Source organism: Azolla caroliniana, unplaced genomic scaffold, assembly GCF_043228905.1.
Source record: "Azolla caroliniana isolate FFs.n. ecotype wild unplaced genomic scaffold, voAzoCaro1.0.p SCAF_21, whole genome shotgun sequence".
NCBI lineage: Eukaryota > Viridiplantae > Streptophyta > Polypodiopsida > Salviniales > Salviniaceae > Azolla > Azolla caroliniana.
Window position 1 is genome coordinate 3,031,272 of NW_028230456.1, and position 20,090 is coordinate 3,051,361.

The 20,090-nt window shown below is 37.4% G+C and overlaps 3 protein-coding genes across 4 annotated transcripts; 1 reads left to right on the top strand and 2 right to left on the bottom strand.

The window, feature by feature from the left end:
* Nucleotides 1-4,557: 4,557 nt before the first annotated feature.
* Nucleotides 4,558-7,868, top strand: LOC147850335 (rac-like GTP-binding protein 5). Its single transcript, XM_087336542.1, has 8 exons — nucleotides 4,558-4,854; nucleotides 5,453-5,583; nucleotides 5,981-6,071; nucleotides 6,256-6,365; nucleotides 6,950-7,013; nucleotides 7,107-7,171; nucleotides 7,308-7,373; nucleotides 7,550-7,868. Exons 2-8 carry the CDS (start codon nucleotides 5,485-5,487, stop codon nucleotides 7,646-7,648), a joined length of 594 nt encoding a protein of 197 aa, XP_087192668.1. The 5' UTR covers nucleotides 4,558-4,854; nucleotides 5,453-5,484; the 3' UTR covers nucleotides 7,649-7,868.
* A 3,385-nt stretch (nucleotides 7,869-11,253) lies between these two features.
* Nucleotides 11,254-13,058, bottom strand: LOC147850336 (RNA polymerase II transcriptional coactivator KIWI-like). 2 transcript variants are annotated; one of them, XM_087336168.1, is made up of 4 exons: nucleotides 12,848-13,057; nucleotides 11,737-11,842; nucleotides 11,613-11,635; nucleotides 11,254-11,529 (listed from the first exon to the last, which is right to left on the bottom strand). In XM_087336168.1, exons 1-4 carry the CDS (start codon nucleotides 12,977-12,979, stop codon nucleotides 11,470-11,472), a joined length of 321 nt encoding a protein of 106 aa, XP_087192294.1. In that variant the 5' UTR covers nucleotides 12,980-13,057; the 3' UTR covers nucleotides 11,254-11,469. The 2 variants fall into 2 exon arrangements, with proteins under 2 accessions (XP_087192294.1, XP_087192293.1); XM_087336167.1 differs by lacking the exon at nucleotides 11,613-11,635 and having other exon boundaries at nucleotides 12,848-13,058.
* A 1,398-nt stretch (nucleotides 13,059-14,456) lies between these two features.
* On the bottom strand, nucleotides 14,457-18,450 carry LOC147850337 (diaminopimelate decarboxylase 1, chloroplastic-like). Its single transcript, XM_087336552.1, has 8 exons — nucleotides 17,921-18,450; nucleotides 17,348-17,522; nucleotides 17,081-17,230; nucleotides 16,226-16,387; nucleotides 15,957-16,142; nucleotides 15,118-15,240; nucleotides 14,914-15,003; nucleotides 14,457-14,829 (listed from the first exon to the last, which is right to left on the bottom strand). The coding sequence occupies exons 1-8, from the start codon at nucleotides 18,433-18,435 to the stop codon at nucleotides 14,749-14,751; spliced, it is 1,482 nt and encodes a 493-aa protein (XP_087192678.1). The 5' UTR covers nucleotides 18,436-18,450; the 3' UTR covers nucleotides 14,457-14,748.
* Between the last annotated feature and the right edge of the window lie 1,640 nt (nucleotides 18,451-20,090).

Below are 20,090 nucleotides of genomic sequence, written 5' to 3' on the forward strand. Positions count from 1 at the left end.
ACCAAAGACACTTGGGATTTTTCTGGAGCATTCTTTGGGCAGCCGCTATCGATCTTCTTAGTCTCACCTCTCTTTCCTGAGATCTCTCCAATCTATTTTTAGTCTCTTCATGCAAATACTTTGAAGTTTCAATAATCTTTCCTTTAAGATTATCCAAAGCACCACAACCAGCTAGATTATTTTCCCATATACTCCTTATCTTACTTCTCACCTCCACATCCTCAAAAAGCTTATTACTAATCCTTAAGTTGCAGTCCCTTTTGTTCAGCCTCTGAGTGACCAACGTAATCGAAACCAGCATGTGATCAAAGTAAGCTGAACCTGCGATGATTTCAACATTGTTGCCATATTTTCCAATTCCGAGCTTATGTATATTCTGTCTATGCGAGACATACAATAGCCATTTATACACCAAAGTATCTATTTAACCCAATATTAAGAACTTAACCTTCATTTAAAAACAAGGGTAACTACATGTATGTACGTTATTTTGTGTACAATCTTTGGGCATTTCTTCAAACAATGTAGTGTTTTTTTTTTCTTTTAAAAAATTTGTTACATCAGATCTTCTTTACCCCCTAATGTGATGCAAAGAAATAAGTAATAGTCATAAGCAATTCGTGTAACCCTCTCTCAAACTAAGGGCGGCCTTCTATATACACATTTGTACATGGATATTCTCAATGCTATATTAATGTAAGTACCCACACCATCTAGTAATGAGTACTCGATGCGGAGGTAGAAGTCAAACCTTATTGAATTAGCATATAACTAAAAATGTGGGTGGTCTTACATGTGTGTGAACATTGAAATAATGAATGTCCAATCAAACATAAATATTCATGTCTTTAATGTTGTGCTTTAGGGGTATTCCCTGCCTATTATAGTGGATTGGTGCTCGTACTCATCGATTGTGCCCATCCCATGGCACATGCACATAAAATTGCTTGGATATTTTGTAAAGTTTTTCGTGGAAAATAAATATCATATTGTCACAAAGCAATCAGCCAATAAATTGTGAGAAGTGTTTAGATGGCAAATATAGTTGCTATCCATGAGGCATACATAATCTAGTTCTCGAATCAAAGCCAACTGAGTGTAAATTGATTGATTGTTATTTCTTCATACTACCATTCATAAGCCATAGCTTACTTTGACATTCTCTACCGTCTATATAATTCCAAGGGTTTTCCTAGTCATTGTGTTGTTTATTGGTATTCTTCCTTAAAGGTTGGTCATCTAATCCTCAATTTTAAGAATCTATCTAATGCACTTTCTTTATTGTAAACTACTCTTATTGGTTTGTTCCTAGCTCAATCAATTTTGCTTTCATAGCTCTGTCTTAACACTCCATAAATGGGGTTTGCCACTTTACTCAGGAAGAAATACATGAGGTATCATATGTACAAGAGTTGGGCCTAATACAAAGCTTCGTGGCTTTGATTAACTCTAAAAATGTGGAGCCTAAAGCGATCCTTCTCAGGGGAAAGACTAACGGTCTTCTATAGTCCAAGGACGGTGGGAGGATGCTGCATGAGAGAGTTTGTGGGAATGGGGTTTGGCACTTATGGTGGGAACATTTTATCACCGTGTCATTGACACAAACTTGCAGAATCATGTTCAAAAGATTGACATGGCCAAGAAGTGATTGTGAGAAAATTGTTGGATTGGCTACCCATTGCCACATCACGAACAAACAAATGCTTTCATATATTTGTAAGTGTTTATTTACAATGTACAAAAGATGGAATGGTTTTGCCTCATTATGGATGGAAAGTTTCGAACATTATGCTAGTTATTCATGATAACGGATAATGTGGCAATTTGTGCAATGTCGTGGCTTATTAGTGCCCTGTTGCTGTTCATTTGGCAAGTAATAATCTGATATGGAGAAATGTGCCGTTGTTTTTAAAATGCAATAGAAAAGTAATGTAATTGGCAATTAATATATGCTACAATCAATGGGACCAAGATTTTGTTATCCTTGAAATGGGTGTCCAAAAGTTGGTTGAACTTTTTAACGAGTGTACATATTACGTCACACGTGAATAAACATAGCTTTGATGAGATGGGTTTTCTGCAACTTTCCCTAATCTTATGATGACTATGTGCGGGTTAGTTCTAAAAAGAACAAGGATATTAATTGTAATATTCAATTCTACAAAGTGGGATAATCATTAAGTGTGTTATCACTTGACCACCGCACATAAAGTAGTCAAGTGTGATCATACTAGGGTTGCATATATGTATAAGAAGGCTAGATGCTTTCTTATAAAGGAGGCTTGTCTTATGTTGAGAATATGACAAATTGGCTATGTCACTTGTTAGTGAAGCACGTGCAATCCTCACAGAAGCCAAGGTATGACTCACATAAACCCTCAATGGTATGGGACATCGAGGAGGTTTGGGTTCGTCTCAAGCTATTGTTAGGGGGTGGTCGGATGGTTTGCCATCCCCCTTCCTTTCTTTGGTCTATAATTCATTATGTTTTGCTTGAGTAATTAGTTAGACTCTAACCATACATGGCAATAAAGTAAAAATTCGTGTGAGAAATGATGCCGCCCATATCAAGTCACGGAAGAAAAGTGAGAACATATCGAGATAATTATTAGGCAATGTAATGGTAGTAAGAGATGCTTGCATTCTTTTCATAAAGTTCTCTTCAACAAATCATGGAATAAACCTTTCCTCGCTTAAATGTAGTGTTGTGTACAACAAAAGTAATTATACTAAATGTTGCATGTGAAGCCGAACATGCCTTACACATTTAAGCTTGATGTGAATGTGTTTGTGTTGTGTATTTAGTTCTCAAGTGCAAGACTTATATAACAAAATATCCAAAAGGAAACTGTGTTAATAACTAGGAGATTGCATTGAAATACACACAAATTTGACTTTAGTATTACCATAAGCTATTGTTGAGATATCAAATTACGAGATAAAGACACGAGATTCAACATAGTTTTAGAAGTCGATGCTTGGTCCTCAATGAGTTTTATGTTCAACATATCTTCCATTTGCCTTTATCATAGTAGGTTATATATAACCCATGTATTGAAAGCATGGTCATTATTATTATAGAGGCCATTTGTGCATTGTTCTAAGTGGATGGGTTCTTCATATGATACGAAATAATTTGTTTTGAGGAATGACAAATCAAATATTTTTAATGATTTTTGTACTTCAAAACTTACTCCCAAGATTTCAAGATGCAATCCATGATTTCTTTGTAATTTGCATATACTTATTGTTTTTTTGTTTATGCACAAGCCTTTCCACTTCACAAGGGTCAGAGTCGAGTTACTTGAGGATGCTTATGGTGATGCTAAATTATGTACTTGAAGGGTTGTACTTTGCTTGTTTAGCATATGATAGATATCTTTAGGAAATTGGGTAACGGGTTCCCCAAAAAGGAGAAACACATATGTTATTAATCGACCTGGTTGGAGTTTCTCGAGCAAACTCTGTGTGTATACATAACTTGGTCTCATTCCATTTTAACACAAAGAAACCCATACAATGTTTAGGATTTCTTGACGTGGGTTATTTCCAATCTAATAACAACGTGGATGCGAATCTCCCTCGTTTTCACAATGATTGAATATGATCTCCGAGCAAAACAACGTTTCTCTCATACAAATCATAATTTGCAAAATGGGACATGTCCTGACATCGTTGAACGCGGAAGGTTTATTTCTCTATAAAAAAAGACTTACCTTGTTACAATATAACATACAATATGTGTACACAATGGTGACAACAAAGTGTATTACGGTGAAACAAGCCTTTAAAAAAAATAAAATACATATAAGCTTGAGCCATCGAGTCGAGATATTACACAATATAACCAATATGAAAGTGCGATCTGAGGAAAATAGAAACATTGTAGAGGAATTGATCAGATAAGATTTGATATATCTTTTCCTTCCTTCCTTTCCTTTCCTTCTTTCTTTCTCTTCTTCTTCTTCTTCTTTGTTTTCATTTATTTATGTTTTTGACCCCCTTCCCCCCCCCCCCCCCCCCCCTTTTCCTTCCTTCCGCTGTCGTTTTCAAATAAAAGCCTTTTCGAGAACTTCTTTCAATTTTTGAATTTGGGCGGGAAAACCTGCGGCCCAAGTCTCTCTCTCTCTCTCATACACACACACACACTCAGTCTTTCTTTCTCTTTCTCTCTCTCTGCGTGTGTCTGAGTCTGTCGTCTGTCCAAAGATCTAGGGTTTTACCTCACACCCACGACTCCTGCGATTTAGGGTTTCACTTCTCTCCCTTCAGATTTAGGGTTTCAGTCGCCCCCTCCTTCTCTCTCTCTCTCTCTGTTTTCCTGCTGGTTTAAATTTCCATATTATCTCTGTCAGTAGTCAGTCAGTCTCTCCGTGCCTTTGCGACAGATTTGAATTTATATTCTCTCCCTTTCGCTCTGCGTTTCGGCAGATTTGAATTTTTACAGTGTCTTCTCTGGCATTCCCTGCAAAAGTAGGGCCCTAGTTCTCTATCTCGCTCTCTATCCACTCTGCATTATCTGCAGATTTAAAGTTTTGTTTTTCCTTTGTAATCGTCGGATTTTCCAATTTTAGGCCTCTCTCTCTCTCCGTCACATTATCTGCAGGTTGCGGGCCGTTTCGTTTCGCAGCTTCTTCTTTGCTGCCTAAGTCGTCTGCATACTCATCGCTTGTGTTCAATCCTTGTTCTCAATTCTGAGAATGATGGAAATTCCCCTCTGGTATTTCTTCATGATGACTTCGGCAAAACCAGGAGACTCTCCTCAATGACCTCCCCCTCGCAGTTATGAAGATTGTTTTGTTCACAATCTTCGCCTGATATCTCCTTCTGTTCAAATAGAAAATCCTCGTGAAGGTAAGATGTTCATCTTTTTCCTCGCACTGGTCATGATCTTTTCCTATCTTTTCTGTAGATTTCTGTCTGTATATTATTCTTTCTTTTCTTAGCCAGAAGTTTTCATTTTCCTACTCTTCAACTCCTCGTTTCTGCAGACATTATTACCATGTTTCTTCTATCCTAGATGTGTTTATAATTGTTTCTAATTTTTGGTTAAATGCAACCGTTAAAATCTTTCCCCTCGTTTGTGTCCAGGAAATCAGTGGTTTCGATTTTTGCTAGTCTGTTTATGGGGAAATTATGTACTTTTGGCCGTCCCTGGGTTGCTTTTTTGATTCGGTTAGCATGCATATCTTTCCGCTTCTTTTCCTGCTCATCATTCTCCTCTTTAAGAAGAAATTCTTAAGTTTTTTTGCTACTCACTATGCTTAGTGTTTTATTCCTCTCCTACTGTGTTAGGTCTATAGGAACCAGCTATTATTCATTTTCAGGCCCTTTTTTCTCCATATCGATGTATATTTTCCTTTTGTATATCAATATTCTATCATGAGTTAGCATCACTATTAAGTATTTCTATCATGTTTCGATCTAATGTAATTTTGCTAATGTTGCACAGGCTGTAAATATAATTGACTTGCTTAAAGACACATGACATCTCCACGATTCATCAAATGTGTTACTGTGGGAGATGGAGCTGTTGGAAAGACTTGTATGCTCATCTCTTACACCAGCAATACCTTCCCTTCCGTAATATTTCCTCACAAACACCTTTTTCTATGATAATTGTATGCTTATATCAGTCGTATATTTTCTTACGGTATCTGACATTTAGACTTATATTTTTTTCTATCTTTTCGCACATGTTTGTGTCGATTCTTTATCTTTTCAAATGGGGTTTAGTTCTTGATACTTATCAGCTTACTTTCCATTATAGTTTTGAGAGAATAGGAATAGTTAGGATAGGCTGCATTTTTTAATAAACCTATTTATAAATTCTATATATTTTTGTTGTGTTCTGTTTGGCTAGCACTTTTTGTTATTGATAGCAAGGTTGCTCTTGTTTCCCTTGTTGTACCTTCTCTTTTAGTTAAACTTATCTGAAACATTGTAAATCTTTCTATTTGTTTTAATTTCCGTTTACCAGGATTATGTGCCCACTGTGTTCGATAACTTCAGTGCCAATGTGGTTGCTATGGATGGAACCTCAATCAATCTTGGCCTTTGGGATACTGCAGGTTTGTTTTATTTTTCTATGAAGCGTAAACTCAGAAATGATGTATTATACTCTTCTTAAAAATAGGAAAATCATTTCCAATTTTTATACGTGCAACTTTCTACGAAGTAATATTTTATTAATATATGGAAATTTTGTTCGGGACATCTCTCCCGTGTTTAAATGTTCCATTCTAACTGTTTCAGGTCAAGAAGACTATAATAGACTTAGACCACTCAGTTATCGTGGAGCTGATGTCTTTCTGTTAGCATTCTCTCTGATTAGCAAAGCAAGCTACGAAAATATCTCAAAAAAGGTATGCATTCAATGGATATTTTAATCTGCGTGGTATATAATTGTTGGATATACTCATGTATGTTTATGGAATTCCCTAGTTTTCTATCTTTTTAAATATATGCATCACATTAGTTTTGTGATATGTTGCCCCATGTAATATATATAAATATATAGTGTGTTAATGTATGCACAGCATGGATCCTGTGCACAATTGTTGTCTCTTTTAATGTCAGTGCACATAGGCAAGTAGGGAGGATTCTAAATGTATCTATGACAGCAGTAAACTACCTATGTATGTTTATGATGCTCTTTACTTTTTGATCTTTTTAAATTTATGCATCCCAGTGGTGTCGTGATGTGTTGCAGTACAATATATAAATATATACTGGGTTAATGTACCACAGTATGGATTTTTGACTACATATGTTGTCTCTTTTAATGTCAGCGTATATAGACAAGTATGCAGGAGTCTAAATGTATATATCACATCAGTAAACTGATTTCTGGCGTAAAAAGTGTATAAAAGTACATATGCTTGTGTGTTTAAATTTGTATAGAAGACATATCTAAGTTCTATTGTCGTTTTGTTTTTATCTCTTACAGTGGATACCAGAACTAAGGCATTATGCTCCTAACGTGCCCATTATATTAGTTGGCACAAAATTGGGTACGTCTTTTCTGCAGAATTGATTTTTGGAAAAGCTTGTTTAGTTGCAATTCAAATCTCATGATTATCTTGTTGGCATCATATATCTTGTAGATCTCCGAGATGACAAGCAATTTTTAACCAGTCATGCAGGTGCTGTACCTATTACTACAGCTCAGGTAAGTCTGTTAGATTGTAATTGGAAGACAAACAAATGGCTTATGTCATGATATATTGATCAGATAATGGCAGGATTGGATAAGAATTCCTCATTGCAATGCTTGTATGAGTTTCATATAACTTTCTAATGAACAGGGTGAAGAGTTGTGCCGGCTGATTGGTGCCTCTGCATATGTGGAATGCAGTTCCAAAACTCAACAGGTAAACAATATTACCAATCTTTTATTCTTAATAACGACCTTCTCTCCAGGTAGTTATCATTTTTTAAGAACAATAACTTCAGTCTTGTGTGCTAGCTAATATAAATCTCTACAGTTGGTTGTCATTGCCTAAGAAGAATATATTGGCAATCGTAATTGGTGTTCTGTGTGTTTCAGAATGTAAAAGCAGTGTTTGATTCAGCTGTTAGAGTTGTGTTACAACCTCCGAAGCAACGCAAGGCGAAGAAGAAATCCAAGAGTTGCTCAATTCTATGAAGAGAAGTCAAAGAATTGCAACAATTCGGCGAACTGGAAGAAGACATCGGAGAATTGTACAATTCTGTGAATTATCAGATGATTTTGAAATTGAAGGGCTAATGGTTTTGGTAGAATTGAATGATATGTAAATATATTTCCGATATATGTCATGTTAGTTTGTGGGCAAGGTTCTCTCGTACATGATATGTTAACAAGATATAATGTATTTTTTGGCATTCTAGACAACCGTGTACCTTGTTTACATTCTGATTTGTCTTTGCTTGTTTGGCTCTTGTTGGTTTCAAGACATTTGTTTCCTTGAGTTACCGAATCATCTGAATTTCTGAATCTTCAAATTTGTGTATTGGTTAATATTGATAAGTTTAGGTTACTACCACAGCATGGCAGAAAGACAAGAAAAGTCTTCGGAATCTGACATAAAAGTACATTTTTTGACTGCAGGTTTCTTTAAAAAACCAGTTGTAGTTGTAGGAAACAACGCATGTGACTTTTTTTAGATAAGTGTTCAAGTAATGATAAGTACACAGTAATGTAGTAAACAAATCAAGAGTTAACTTGTACAGTCATCAAAGAGTACAGCATCCTGGAATTTTGAACAAACTTCTATTATGAAATGAAGCTTTAAACAAAGGATACAAGTAACAGTCCAATCATCAATCAAAGCATGTTTTCAATTACATGCTTTGATCATTTGATGTATCAGTTACACATAGTTGAAAACATAAACTGTCTTAGGAGACAGACATTCACTTAGTGCCATTGAATGGAAGGAGAAATGGAGCAGCTCAATGCTTACAACTGGTCTATATACCGAATGCATACAAATCAGGACTGTATATATACATCTACAATTGACCATATTTCGCCAATACTACTATTTGAGATTATTTTTGTAAAACTTCCTCTAGGACAGCTAGAATGAAGACATGTGCTTCCCTTCACAACATCACAACCATCAAATATTTGCAACCTTGCATTGCTCATTAATGTTTGACCTTGGCGGTAAACACCAGAAGCATATTCATTCATGCTAGGAGCAATAATTCATCTAATCTGAATGAACAGGGTTGTGGGATTAAAGAATGTTTTACTACACTGAATCGAATTAGAATAGATGGATTATCATCTATGAGGAGCCCTAGAATGACCTGTGTTAACTGTATCAACATATCACCTTGAATCTGATTCCTGCTGAAATCTTTTAAGTAAAAGCTCTCTATGTGAAAACAATGCATGCATACATGTGCTCACCTTTCTTAGACGAGATTTACAGTATCGTGAATTACCTGATACAACTGCAGGTATATGCATCCATCCATCCTATCATGCATGGAAAAGACAAGTAAAATGTGCACATTCCTCGTGTTCCCTGCTACATTTAGGGTTTAGATGTTGAAATGCACAGTTACTACTTTTCGGTTGGGAAAGGAGTGCAATGTGCAAATTTGACTGCTAAATCAAGAGTTAGGGTTTTAAAGGTGTCAATTTAGGGTTAAATGCGCCATTTTAAGTTTCTAATTTTTTGGTTTTAGGGTTCAGTGTTTGATATTAACGGTTTTGATCGTTTGTAGGCGCCTAGGCAGGCAGACTTTAGGATTGTGCTGCCAATTCAAGGTCGCTGCCATTGTTGGTGGAGGAGGCACGGAGACGGCTCCATACAGCCGTGCAGGCGACACGACGGACGGCAGATACCCACAGAGGATTGAATGCACCGTCATATCTCTTCTTCTCCTCCACGACGGCATGATTCCATGGCTGCTGGTGATGAGGGTAACTATCCTCGAACCTCCCTTCGCTGCGAGGCCAGGCCGAGTGATGGTAGACAGGGTAGCCACCGGGCTTACTGAAGCTCACCGATTCGGACTTGGTATCGAAGCCTAAGGTCGTGAGATACTCCAATACACGGGCGGGCGGGGGGGGAGAAGGAATGGCAGCGTTGGGTTCCATACTCAGTCTGCGTCTGCGTCTGCGTCTGCGTCTATCTGTGTCTGTGTCTGCGTCTGCGTCAACAAAACCCTAAAACGAGAGAAAGAAGAATGAAGAAGATGAAGAAGAGTGGTGGCCTCATCCCTTAAGAGGTGCGTCTCTTGGTCCAAATTAAGAACACACTCACTATCTTTCTCTAATGGGAAACCTCTTGCGCAAGGCACACACATATTTTGCATTGCCTACTCACAATGTCTTGGCTCCCACTCTCGTGGTTCCGCTCCACATTTCTGCTAGCCCTCGAATGAATGTCTCGTGCCATGCCATGCCATGCCATCCATACATCCATCCATCCATCCGAAGAAGAATCGTTGGGTCAAATATGTTGTATAGATTGCGTATATCATAGATACATGGTATTCTTATAGATGAATCTTCAATCCAATGCACAAACATGAATGTTAGGTGTGTTGTTGTAGTGGTGGTGCTCTCAAACACGGAGATGTTTCATTTTATAGATGCAATTACATAGTCAATCGAACTTTTCATCCATTCCCACTATTGATTTGTGAGTTGGTAGTGATTGTGACCCTATTGTTGGTTGTCATATTGTATCCAAAATATGGCGGAAACCATAACCATGCTTGGACACATGGGAGTTAATCTCTAGCACATTTGTTTGAGTGACACTTCTATGGCAACTCTTATAATTTGTGGCTCTTGATTTGTGTGAGTTACATTTTTGAGGATACCCCACTAGAAAATCAGTGGGGTCAAGACTACCTACAATGTTCAAAATGAGGCTGCGTACCATCCTAAATGCTAGTATGCCATGTTATATACATTTAGACCAGTAATTTTAGAAAGCCAAGATGTCCATTGAGATCATGTATAACGTGGCAGTGCTTCCAATGAAATAGGTGTTGCTAAGTTTCGACATGGTAGCAAATGTGGTGTGTTTATTTGTTAACATGGAAAATATAGACAATTACAATAACAATTACATAGACGGTCACCTTGGTGTTATTGTTGATTTATACATTTAGGCTTGATACTACAGTGTACTTGTACAATCTAGGCACTTAAAAGATACCCCTAAATATTAGATGGCCATTGCCAGCCAATGAATTTAGCACAGTAATGAGCTGATAAAAAATCAAATAACACACTTCTAATGCGTGCACCACCACAAAATATTCATATATCTGGTTTTCATAATGACATGGTTGAAAAAGCCTGCACAACACATACTCTTTGTTGAGCTCTCCGCTGCCAAATCAATCCTTCAGGGGTGGTGTGGGGATATATCTGATTTTCATAAGACCGCTCTAAATCTGTGACACTCGGGTAACACGTGAACAATATTCTTTCTAAGATATAGGAATTATAAATGGTAATCACACACATACACTTACTAATATTTAGAATGTCTTTCATTAATGGCCAAGCTTGTCAAGCTATGCTCCATTTTACAGACCCTCATAATAATGATGAAGCTTTCCACATTTTGATTATGAACTTCATTAATCTCACATACACATTTGGCTTTAGCACCATTAAGCCTTTAAGGCCACCATTAGAGATTGGTCCAATATGTGTGCGCAAAGTTTTTAACATCAAGTGACAATTGTATAATTAGTATGAACAAGCTTGTGTGATTGTAAATATGCAAAACATTGTATCCACCAGAAAAGACATCTAGCATGAATTACGAGTTTTTATACATCTAGAACTTTTCTGTTACCTCTTCTTCGATGCAAATCTTCATATATACATTTTGTTAAGATTTTTGTGCAGATGACGATAGCAGAAAATGAAGAACGTGAAAAGTTGATCCCAGAAAAGCAAAAAGGTTTTGAGTTATGTAACTAATTGACTAAGTAAAACTGAAGTCATCCACTTTCTTGCACGGCCCGATCTATTGTTTCGATGTTGTCCCGTAGCGTCTCCCACTACCAAATGTAAAAGAAATGCCAAATTTAAAAGAAACTTTTTTCTAATTAAAAGATTGTTATATTGATTTCTATATGTATACCTGATCCAATGCGAGCGAAATTCCTGATGTCAGTATTGATGTTATATACATCAGTCAGTAACAAGATAAGCATATCTTCCAAACATGTGTATAAACAAGAAAAATGTTCATCAAAAGACAAAACCTTTCTTCCCTGGCATGTCCTTCCCATCTTTTGTATAGAATTCTCTTATGTCCACATAAATCTTGCCTTTGAAATTCCGGACTGAGACCTTGCGATTATTTGACAGCTGGTAGAACAAACAAGAGAATACTTCAGTCCATGTATGCCAAGATGCCAGATGCTAAGGTCATATGGATCACAATTATAAAACCTATGGTTTACTATCCATATTACATTTTGGTTTCAATGCACTCAGAACTAAAACAGGAAAGTTTTAACCAATTATCTCATAGATGGCAAGACAGAAACCACATCTGACATCCAAAGTCTGGATGAAACGTTTCCATATATGAGAAACCAATATAGAAGAATGATATATATCTCCATTACCTACCATGATCATACTCCATGCAGAGAGATTATTATATGAGAGAAGCCAAATAATTTCTATTACCAAGAGAATGACAAATATATGAGTGAGGCCAAATTATACTACAACATATATCCTGAATTGATATTCACATCGATAACGATGGATACGCACATCCTACAATGTATATGCTTCCTATAGTACTAAATTTCATGTGTGCTAGACTCTTGTTTGCATAACTCTATGGGTCTTTTTGAAAATTTTCATTGTACATTCTCTCAATTTGGAGATTTTATAATATCTCATAGTCTACGTTCCATTCTCCATCGACACCAACTTCAACCACATCCAGTCTATTTCATACACCTCTGGGGTGCTTTGATGGGGATAAAGATGCTGACTATCTCAGTGTCTGGGATCAGCTGAACTTGGTTTCTCTTCCCAAGAGGAGTCTTTACAATGGCATTACGCCTCCCCTCCTTGTCTGTGTTTATACATTACATGTAAATGTGTGCCTATACACACACACACACACACACACACACACACACACACACACACACACACACACACACACACACAGTGCAAACACATACAAATACATCTGCTTGTTAATTTACTTGTAAATACACATGCGGATGATGTAGATGGCGTAAGAATACCCATATGTGTAGCCCTTGAATGATTATGTATGATAAAAGCCAAAGTGAGCCACTTATGCTATATCTCTGTTTGTTCTGGAGTAAGTGGACCATGACATACCTCACAGACAGTGATACCATCCACATCATCTTTCTCTGTTCTAGCCACTTTCCTTGCAGGTTTCTCCGCTTGGTCATCAGATCCATCATCAATGAATTTGTCCTTGGGTCGAGACTTGCCCCACCTAGACATGGAAACCTACAAAACGAGGTCCTTCTAAGGAGCAGATGACAGGAACAGAGTATCCAGAGAAATGAAAGCTTGAACCTCTTTCACTCTCTCTTGGTTTTATGTCTTCCATTTGCTTCTTCTTTAGTCCCACATTTTCCCTTTACTGTCTAATAAAGTTAAAAATGTTTCACACCATCTCTTACGGCAGTGGAAACTCGATGTATATCGACAACAGCACTCAGAAGATGGATTTACTACAATACTAGACTATCACATTGTTTGCTTTGTCAATAATTGCAGTATTTGCAGTTGCTTAATGTATAATACCTGGATCGATTATGGCCAAGTTCACAAAACGAGACGAGTGTCTTTCTCATGATAGATCAGACAAAATACACCTTGGTTAAAGCCAAATATACACCTTTCCATGATAGACAAACCTAGGTTAAAGTCCAATATGGTTTAGGAAGGAAACAAAAATGCAATTGTGATCATTCCACATGTGTGCCCTTCACGATGGCTACATAAAGCCAACTATTTGGATGTACCCAAAGCATTCCGTTCCACCAACACAAAATGTATAAAGAAAGTGTGATAAATTTAACCCAAATTCTTTAGGTATTCAAGACCATGTAATTTCCCTCTTCCCCAATATAATTTGGTGCAGAAGTTATCTACTTGTTTTGCTGAACATACATGTCCCTGTCAACAAAATGCATATTGCTCCCAAAGCAAAGTAGGTCATCTGAATACTTGCGAACATGGATTTTTATTAACTATCTACCTGATTTCTAAGTAATTATGTTCAGTAAGCTGCTTATCTCATCATCATGAGTGTTTTATGCGTGCTTGTCTTGAGAGAAGAGGGGAAAGGGAAGTTCTTCAAGTAAAAAGAGATGATTTGATCCCCATTTGCAATAGACGCTCCTGTGTTTTACAATAGAGCGTAGAGAGAGAGAGAGAGCTAATTCCATGTGTTGATGGCTTATAAAATACACTAATGCCAAATATAACGGCAATAAATTGGAGTAAAGAAGTGGACAAGTACATGAGGTGTGCCACACGAATGATGAATAATGAAGCAAAAGAAAGTAGGCAGATATCAGCCCTTAATAGATATGCTGCAAAAGAATCACTTCATAATGGGAGAACACAAATAGAAAACTTGGGTAATTATAACTTCAGCAATGGTGATAAGCCGTAACAAAGTTATTGATGACAACAAGAGTATTGCACCTCAATGTGTTGATTGCATGACTGTATTGCCAGTAATAGCAAAGACAGATTGCAACACATTGATATTAATTATGGAGAGCTGGGCTCACCCAATAAATGTCCTAACCAAACATATTAACACATCCTTCTGTTGTTCCAAAAAACACGCACAACTCCTATAGTCACCTTCCAAGGACTACAATGCAAGCTTATCAACTCCTATAATAGCTAGCTCATAGGAATGCTCTACATGCTAGAAAACCCACAACATGTCATAAAACTGTTGTCAAACTCGTCAACTTCAGTTCATTGCAGAATAATTTCCAATGTTCTGGCACCAAATCATTGCAGTACAATGGAGCTACATGGTCAATGACATCTTATACATTATAGGTAGATATCAGAAGATGACAGTATTTCGGCCAAGGCCACTTTCACATGCCAAAAATAGAACATATCTATTTTCCTCGTGTATGCCATATGAGGGCATACATCAAAGGAGCCAACCAAAAGTTTTTTTAGCAACCGGTTACGACTATGTTTTCTATTGCTTCAGGACATCTGACCATTCAAAATCATAAACCTTCAAAAAACCGCAAGTGATCTTCAAATGTTTCAGCCTTCCGTATCTGTTTCACATTTCCATCTGCGTCAACCTAAACAAACAAACGACCAAGAGAGGTTACTAATACTCATCCTGAAAAAATGGACCTATATTAAAAACTAGTACTACTACTAACCCAATACTCCGGCGGTCTCATCTTCAGATTGTAGGTTGATGCCATGCTCATACAATAGGCTCCTGCATCATGAACAACTAGCCCAGCACCCTACAGGAAAAAAATAATCGTGTAAGGGAGAGGCAAATAAAGAGTGAAATAATGTAGCTAAAACTCACTAAATGAATTTCTGGAGTTTTAAGAGAGCTAGATTAGTGCATTTACCTCAGAAGGTGTAGGCAGTTCTCGACCTTTACCGAGAAAGTCTGCTGATTCACATACTGGGCCTACAACATCGAATGCACAGACCTCTGCACCTGGTGGAGGGGGAGCGACAAGCTCTATATGCTGCCGTTAAAACAAGTCAGCACTTATTTGGTAAGTCATATCTAGAGTGAGAATATTAATGAAGTTTCTAAATTTAACTGATATTATCAGGGGTATGAACTAATCCAGATATTTTTAACTAATATTTTTTTCAAGATTGATGCATTACTTGAGGAAAAGTTTCACGTTAAGGCATGTCTTAATAATAACTTCAAGGTTAAAACACTACTCTGATTATACTATTGTAGTTCAGATGCAAGTTTCAATATTAACATATCAGTTGATCGGAGCTTAAAGATTAAAACCTTATTTAATCTAAGATAGAAGTTCCTAGGTTAAAACTTCAAATTAATCACTTCATCAAGTTTCACAGTTAAAGCATTGCTTAATATATAGTTTAAAGGTTAAAACACTACTCTAATTATACTTCTGGAGTTCAAATGTCAGTTTCAAGATTAAAACATTACTTGATCAAACTTTAAAGGTTACCACCTTATTTAATATAAGATCAAGTTTCGAGGTTAGAACTTCAAGCAAAACATTAGTTGAAGTTTAACGGTGAATACATTACTTCATATAAAGCTTCCAGGTTAAAACACTACTCTAGTTACACTTCTGGAGTTCAGATGTAAGCTTCAAGATTAAAGAATTACTTGACCAAAGTTTAAAGGTTATAATTGTATTCAATACAAGATAAAAATTTCTATGTTAAAACTTCAAATACATCACTTCCTTACTTGATATGCATCATATAAGCTGGGCCGAATCAATTCAGACATGCTCCCATTGACAACAATGAAATTCTTGTTCCCATTGGTTTTTACCCCAGTTACCCAATTTACAAGAGTGGCAGAATTTGCAACAAGAGAGCGCCCAGGCTCAATAACTAAAGTAAGACCTCTTGTTGAGACCAGTTCACGGACCTGTGGTAAAGTTTTACAGAATTTATTTGTGCATATGAATTATTCAGCATGATCAAAAGTGAAAAAAAGATGATGTGGGTTACTGTATCAATTAGGTCCATTGGTGTGGGGATGATAGCACCAGCATGATAATAGTCAATCCCTAAGCCACCACCAATGTTAAGATACTTGATATTGAAGCCTTGAGCTCGAATCTGATCGATATATTGGACCATTAACAATGCTGCATCTCTAAATATGTCCACCTGCACTTATGTACACCGCAAATTTGATCCAGCATCAGAATACTCTGTGAAGTGAATGGCTTTAAGATCTAAACACAAACATAAATAACACTATACCCCATGGGAAAACAACAGCACAGAAAAGCTAAATGACTACCTTTCCAAAAACAAAAACAATGGGCAAATACACAAGCTTGAAGAAAATGTGATGACCAAGTAATTATCTTAAGAGTCTATCCATGGTATATTGCTATGGACAGCTTCAACAAAAGTCATATCCCTTCTATACACACTATGAATGTCCAAGCGTGAGTGCAAGCACACATTTCTATCATACCACAACATCTAACTTTATTATAAGGAATAACATTTCAATGTTATGAAAATTATACACTCCCTACAGACATGCTTACTGTCCACGAGTGGGTCTACGTAGCACATTCTATTATATACATTTTCACTGAGCTCATCAAAGGAAACAAACACCATCTGACTCTGTAATCTGCAATAAACCTCCAACTCCTAACGAGCAGTCAGACGATGGCATTGCCTTCTTACAAGTATTAAATGACTGCTAGAGTTAGATACACAGACTTTCATAGGGGTATATAAACCTGGATATTAAAAACATGAATGTGAATGTATGTGTGTGTGTGTATACTTTGCATTGCAATGCTCGATGCAGCCTAGAATTTGCAAGTATTTAACACTAACCTTGGTAATGGTAGAGCCCAGGTGGCAATGAGCTCCTACAAGTAGAAGTTCTTCTGGATGACGTTTCACCTCATCCAAAAACCATTGAAGTTTTTCATTACGAATACCAAATTTAGAGTTCTTATTTCCCGTAGCCACATATGGGTGAACCTGAGAGGTTGTACAGGTAAACTAATAAGCTAAAGAATGTTCTTATAAACAATATGACAGTTTCGACTGATGAGATCAATGATTTTCAATAAACAGAACTATATGGGCTTCCCCTACCTGTGGATCCACATCCGGATTGACCCGAAGAAGAACACGGGCTTGTTTGCCAGCAAGCCTTGCAGCCTCTATGATGTGCCTTAGGTCAAACTCACTATCTATATTGATAAGCACACTGTTTTCGGCAGCGAATACCAACTCCTCCAAAAGCTTTCCATTTCCATTAAAGATGCATCTAATCTTTTAAAAAGACTTGGTCAAACAATGCATATTCAAAATCAAAAAGTAATTTAGATAATGAAGTATAATGTGAGAGAATTGGCTTCCAAATCTCCACACTAAAATCAAACAAGACATTACATGCTAAAGCATTTTCCATGCATTCACAATTTACACAAGGAATTGATATATATAACACTATTAACTAAGTCAGATATAAGTCCCATTAGCTCGCCAGATCAAATAAGTATAGGTAATTGGCTGTTTACCTCACCAGATCAGAAATTCACATATAAATGTTACATCTTTAGATTCGCATATAGGTGTTATAACATAAAGTCCGTATATTCGTGTGTTACTTCAGAAAATCCAGTATCAGATTTTATATATAGAATAAATAGAATGTTTTATTACCTCGAAGGGTCGAAACCAGCGCGCAAAACCAATCGGAGTTCGTTCCCACTGACCAGAACAGCACCACATCCCAAACTTTTGAAATGTTCCAGAATCTTCAAGTTATTATTAGCTTTAACTGCATAGCCAATGATAGATTCCAGGCCTTTCAGGGCTTCTTTGTAAGCTTCAACATTCCTTGTGAGCTGCGGCTTACTGTAGAGGTAAAATGGCCTCTTTTCTTGGACAGTTTCCATGACATCCTGCACTTTCACATCTTCACAGTACAGGAACCCATCTTCTTTCCTGCTGAAGCAGTGAGGAAACGGAGAGACGTGAGTAGTCACGGATACCTTCTCCGACACAGAAGCTCGGCAGAAGAGAGAGCTGCGAGGTCTTTGGAAGGAGAAGGGAGAGCATTTGGAGATCGGGAGGTGGAGATGTGCAGAGGAGAGACGAGCGATTGGCCATGAAGAAGAAGAAGAGGAGGAGGAGGAGGAGGAGGAGGCAGCGGGAGACAGAGTAGCAGAAGCCATGAATGAAGAAGAAGCTCTCTCTGCGTCTTCCTCCTTTTCCTGACTTCTGTTTTATCATCTGTCTACTCTCTCTGTTTTAGATTACATACATACACATAAGTTCATAACTATTAACCAACAAAAGATAAGGCGAGGGGGGCTTCTCACTTGCTCTAGGGGAGAGACACTCCAAATAATAAAACCCTAACCCTAACAATGAGAAGAACCCTAACCCTAACAATGAGAAGAACCCTAACCCTAACAATGAGAAGAACCCTAACCCTAAACCCTAAAACCACCACCATGAGAAGGAGGAGGATAAACTCTTCTTTTACACATTTCTCGTGACTTGCGTCCAAATGGCTATGCTCCCATCGGACATATTATGTATTAACCTCCCAATTGCCTACCACACCCTCGCATCGCCAATCGTGATGTGTTTATGTCGGCAATATCAAATGTATGCGCCCAAAACACGTTGGGTATTTATAATTATCGATGCAACGGGTTGGAGGATCACCTTTTTCTGTGTACCCCGCCTGATCTGCTTCCTATCTGTTACGAGCATGACCATATATATATCTCGTGGTAAGTTGTACCGTAGTATTCTACACGCGTGGATAAAGTACTACGGTGCAACTTAACCACGGGTTATTATATGGTCATGCCCGTAACGCTATCGGTAACATCCACCATATTACGTGCTCAACACCTTTCATCCCACATTTGCGTGTGTGAGCAAGCAAGCATACCAAGGTGAATTGTAGATCATACTTTGGCGATGTTAATCCTAGGTTTGTGTGAACCATGGCATCAAAAAAGGCCAACCGTTTATATTTCCGTCATATCATACTTGGAAAGTGTGCCATGCCAAAGCAACCTTCGGTGTTGTCATTGAGTATCAACAACTACCAACAACAATTGCTTGTTCGATTGTCCGAGAGAGTAAAAACCATCAATGTTTGTTGACTAATATTGGTGGAGCAAAAGTTAGTGCATAAAATTGGCAGGAGATGTCCAATCCGTGGGGTTCATTTATCAAATAGAGTAAACATGTGTCATACAGTTGCACCCGTACGATGTTTGTTTACTAATATTGGTGGAGCAAAAGTTAGAGCATGAAATTGGTAGGATATGTCCAACCCTTTGGGATGCGTGAAGCTATACTTACAAACATAATGCTTATGATTGATAATATATTGACGTTTTTTAGAACTTGGCTTCTATATTACGAGAATGACATTTGCAACTAAAAAGAAAACATTTATAACTGCATGTGGGACCCATAACATACAACATCTCAGTGAGTGTTAGCGGGTTATGCTATTCCAAAATAACTCAAACCTTATGTGAACTAGCCATATAGAGAAATGTCAAGCCAAAATAGTATGGCTATATTGAACACAAGATTCAAGGGCATTGAAAAGGTGATGGCCATCCAATTACCAATATCCATGACACAAAATCGTCAAGTTTACTTAGCTCAACACCATCTAAGTGTTTAAGGGCACTACATAAATAATGGTTAAACAATGAGATCACAAGACACGACTAATGTCAATCCAAAACGTTGCAGTGATATGACACACGTGGCATATATAGGTAAAGCAATGAGGTTGCATAAATGCACCTAGGGGTATGTGGTGCGTTCATGTAAGAAATAAGTGCAGGTGTGA